Source organism: Octodon degus, unplaced genomic scaffold, assembly GCF_000260255.1.
Source record: "Octodon degus isolate 3935 unplaced genomic scaffold, OctDeg1.0 scaffold00039, whole genome shotgun sequence".
NCBI classification, from domain to species: Eukaryota; Metazoa; Chordata; class Mammalia; order Rodentia; family Octodontidae; genus Octodon; species Octodon degus.
The window spans coordinates 13,369,677-13,373,044 of record NW_004524615.1 but is presented as its reverse complement, the minus strand read 5'-3'; the positions used below and the strand labels follow the sequence as shown (position 1 = coordinate 13,373,044).

General features: G+C 39.0%; 1 protein-coding gene across 1 annotated transcript in view; it reads right to left on the bottom strand.

The window, feature by feature from the left end:
- Nucleotides 1–306: 306 nt before the first annotated feature.
- The window catches only part of Dock9 (dedicator of cytokinesis 9), a 191,133-nt gene continuing 188,071 nt past the window's right edge, over nucleotides 307–3,368 (bottom strand). The window contains exon 55 of the mRNA XM_023715194.1: nucleotides 307–1,566. Coding sequence (XP_023570962.1) covers nucleotides 1,444–1,566 — 123 coding nt within the window. The 3' untranslated portion in view covers nucleotides 307–1,443. The remainder of the gene's footprint in view (nucleotides 1,567–3,368) is intronic.

The following is a 3,368-nucleotide window of genomic DNA, read 5'->3' as shown; positions in this document are numbered from 1 at the left end:
TTGTACAATTCCAAGTCACAGCACAGAGAAACAAAGCACTAATCCCAGGTCTCTGGAAGTATACAACTGGCAGACAAGCCTTTTGGAACTGTGTCAAAGAAATGTTCACAAAAGGAGAGAGAACTGGCGCTGATTCCCCATACACCTCATCTCAACTTTAACAACTACTAATATTTTATCACTCTTCTATATCTCTCTATCTTCTTTTTCCTCAAGTATTTTAGAGAAAATTTCAGATACCATGTTATTTTACCCTTACAGAATCCTAATCAATTTAAGACTGTCCAATAAAAAAAATACTCAGTATTCATTACCAGAAAATCAGCAATATTATTTTTAATACAGATGTGGAACAGAATGTTTAATTACAGCAGGGCAGTGAATCCAGTTAAATAAAATTAAAAATTTTTATATCCCCAAATATAAAACTACTAAATTAATGTTTTAAAAGAAAATATGACATGGTGAAAGCTTTAAATTATACCCCCATTCACCACAGAATTTATGATTTACCAATCACATACTCCATCATTTTGGCAAAAGGATGAAATTTTTAACAGTTTATAAACCTAAAATAGCAAAGACTGTATACATCTCCATATTGCACTTTTCTTTATGTACAAGGATAAAACAGTAAAGTCAGTTGTATTGCATATACTAAGAACAGCACAAATGTGTCACGATTAAACTTAATGTAGAAGCAGATGTATTAAAAATGTAGAAATGTAATACATGTATATACAGAGTGTTGAGACTGTATTAACAAACTGTATGTACACAGTGATATACTGTACTACTTTTCACTTTTTAGCATAGCTGTGTTTGTTAGTACAGGCCTTTGGTTCTAAACTGCTTGACTAGTTTTAAGCCCACATAGCTTTTTAAGCTTCCATATGCTTTAAATGCAAGGAATGAGTATAAAAGCACTATATCTCCTCGTTCACTGGTACAAAAATTACAATGGTCAGTTCCCTTAGGTCATCAAAAACTAGTCACAAAAATAGTTCTTGTATTCACCCTAAATGTGCCATGGGGAAAAATAATATCTTCAAGATTTTCCAGCTTAGCCCAGAGGCAGAAGGCCCCCGCCTCAGTTTCAGTGCTGCTGTCCCTGCTACATGCATCCCAGAATATTTTTCTTGTTTAGACCATTTATTTTAATATTACTCTGTAAGGAAGAATAAAATTTAACTCCAGCTTACCACACCTCTGTTAAGACACAAAGAAAACTTGGAATATTGCCACTGAGATTTAAAAAAATATGCACACACTCTTGTAACTCTGGTAGAAAATCTGCTATGAAATATTGTAGTCCTTGTTCCCTTTTTCTCCCATTCCCCACAGCTCCTCCCGGAGCTCAGCCTCTCCAGTGATTAGCTTTAGACAACATCCTGAGTTTGCAAATGACAAAGCAAGTCTCTGCACTTGGTCCACAAGGCAAAATCACACAACTGATGCCGAGCTGGTCAACCCATGAACCATTGTGCTTGTTGGAGTTCCGCTGATGGCATTGAAGATGTGAAGAGAGTTCGGCAAAACGCTCGTCTTCTCCTCTAGGGGGCAGATCTTGAGGCACAGAAACATAACATTACCAAAGTATAAGACCCTGGACAAACATTTCTCAAAACACTTTAGGTAACATGCACAACCTGTCATCTAGTAGTGGTCACGCCACTACTAACAATAATGGTGCAAACAGTCAGCTTGCCTTAGGCAGTTTGCAGGAAGAGGCTGTTTCAGCTTATCTAGTAAATAAGTATTTTCAGATCAAAATTGTAAGGAAAATATCAAGAACAACATGTTTTGTTTCCTTCACAAGTTAGTGAATGAAGAGCCTTCTAGACTTGCCAGATCTTAAGGCAATTTGAATTCTTACAACTTGACTGGACATGACCTACCTTGTCCAACAAAGAGGGCTTTTAAAATGAATTTGCATCAGCTATGTTTCTTTTGTGTCTCCTTTCCGAGAGTCTTAGATTCCCATCCTGGGTAAGACAGTGGCTAACCTCTGGCCTTAAGCAAGTTGTCTTTTCACAGCCAGTGTCACTAGGAAGGAATCTGTGTAGGACTTTATCACATAGAGGCTGGCTCTTCTGCAAACACTAAAAGCAACTAACTCTTTTTGTTTTAAGGATTCAAAAGGGTTTAATCTTCACCATTTTTTTTTTTTTTAAATAACAGTAGATTCAAAGTATAACATCTAGAGAGCAAATCATTTCTTTGGACATTTCAGTGTCCAAAGAATGAGACATTAATAGTTTCAGCCCACGAATTTTTCTGACTTCCATCTTTTCTTTATTTTTTTAGGGAAGGGTCCACTGCTTGATCTGGGTCTCACTACTAGATTGGACTCGTAGTGATCCGCCTGTTTACAGCCTCCCAAGAGCTGGATTATAGGCGCACACCACCAGCCCAGTCTCAATTACCGTCTGCTTGCAGGCACTTTAATCCGCTGAGCTATTTGGCCGTCCCTGACTTTCATCTTTTCTAAAGCTGAATGCTGGTGCCTACTGATTAAGCTGTTTATTCTACAGAAATCTGGAGGTTCCATGAAAAGGACCTCAAGTTTTCTTCATAAATTTATTTACATAGGACTCCTTTCTCCTTACTCACATATTCATTTATCTAATCATTTCAGTTTTTAAATACTTCTTTAAATGTACGAGGGTTGCTTTCCTTTGTACACCGTCCTATGTCTGTTCAAACTGAACAATAACTTCATGGGAATCAATGCAGATAACTTAGTTTATCAGAAAAATGAAGTTTAAAAATGACATTACCATCCCATCTGAGCACGTCAGCATGGAGGAGAGAAAAAATCAGTAAGTTAAAGCTCAAATATTGAAATCAGTTTCTTTCGGTGGAGGTAAATTGTTATGTGATAGGACAACTGATACAAAGCTTTCCACTCTGAAAGACCAAAGGACAGTAATATGGGACACAAAAAGGTTCCTTATATACAACCAAGGTAGTCATACTAATTATGGAGGACAGTGACTTTGATGAATGTGCAGTGCTCTTTGACGTTCACTTGGGATATTGGTCAGATGTCTCTTCTGATGACCACTGAGTATACAAAAAAAATTCATATAGGAAGGAGACAAGAGCAATGGGGTCAGGAAAGACAGCCATAATGACAAGAAACAAAAAGAAGTCACCGCGGGATCCTGAACAGACCCAGAGCGCAGGCCTGGGGAGTGAGTGAGATGACCCAGGCCGCGGGATCCTGCAGTCCCAGAGCGCAGGCCGGCGAGTGAGTGAGACGACCCAGGGCCGCGGGATCCTGAACAGTCCCAGAGCGCAGGCCCGGGAGTGAGTGAGACTTCCAGGGCCCAGGGATCCTCTTTTGACCCAGGCTGCAGGCCCAG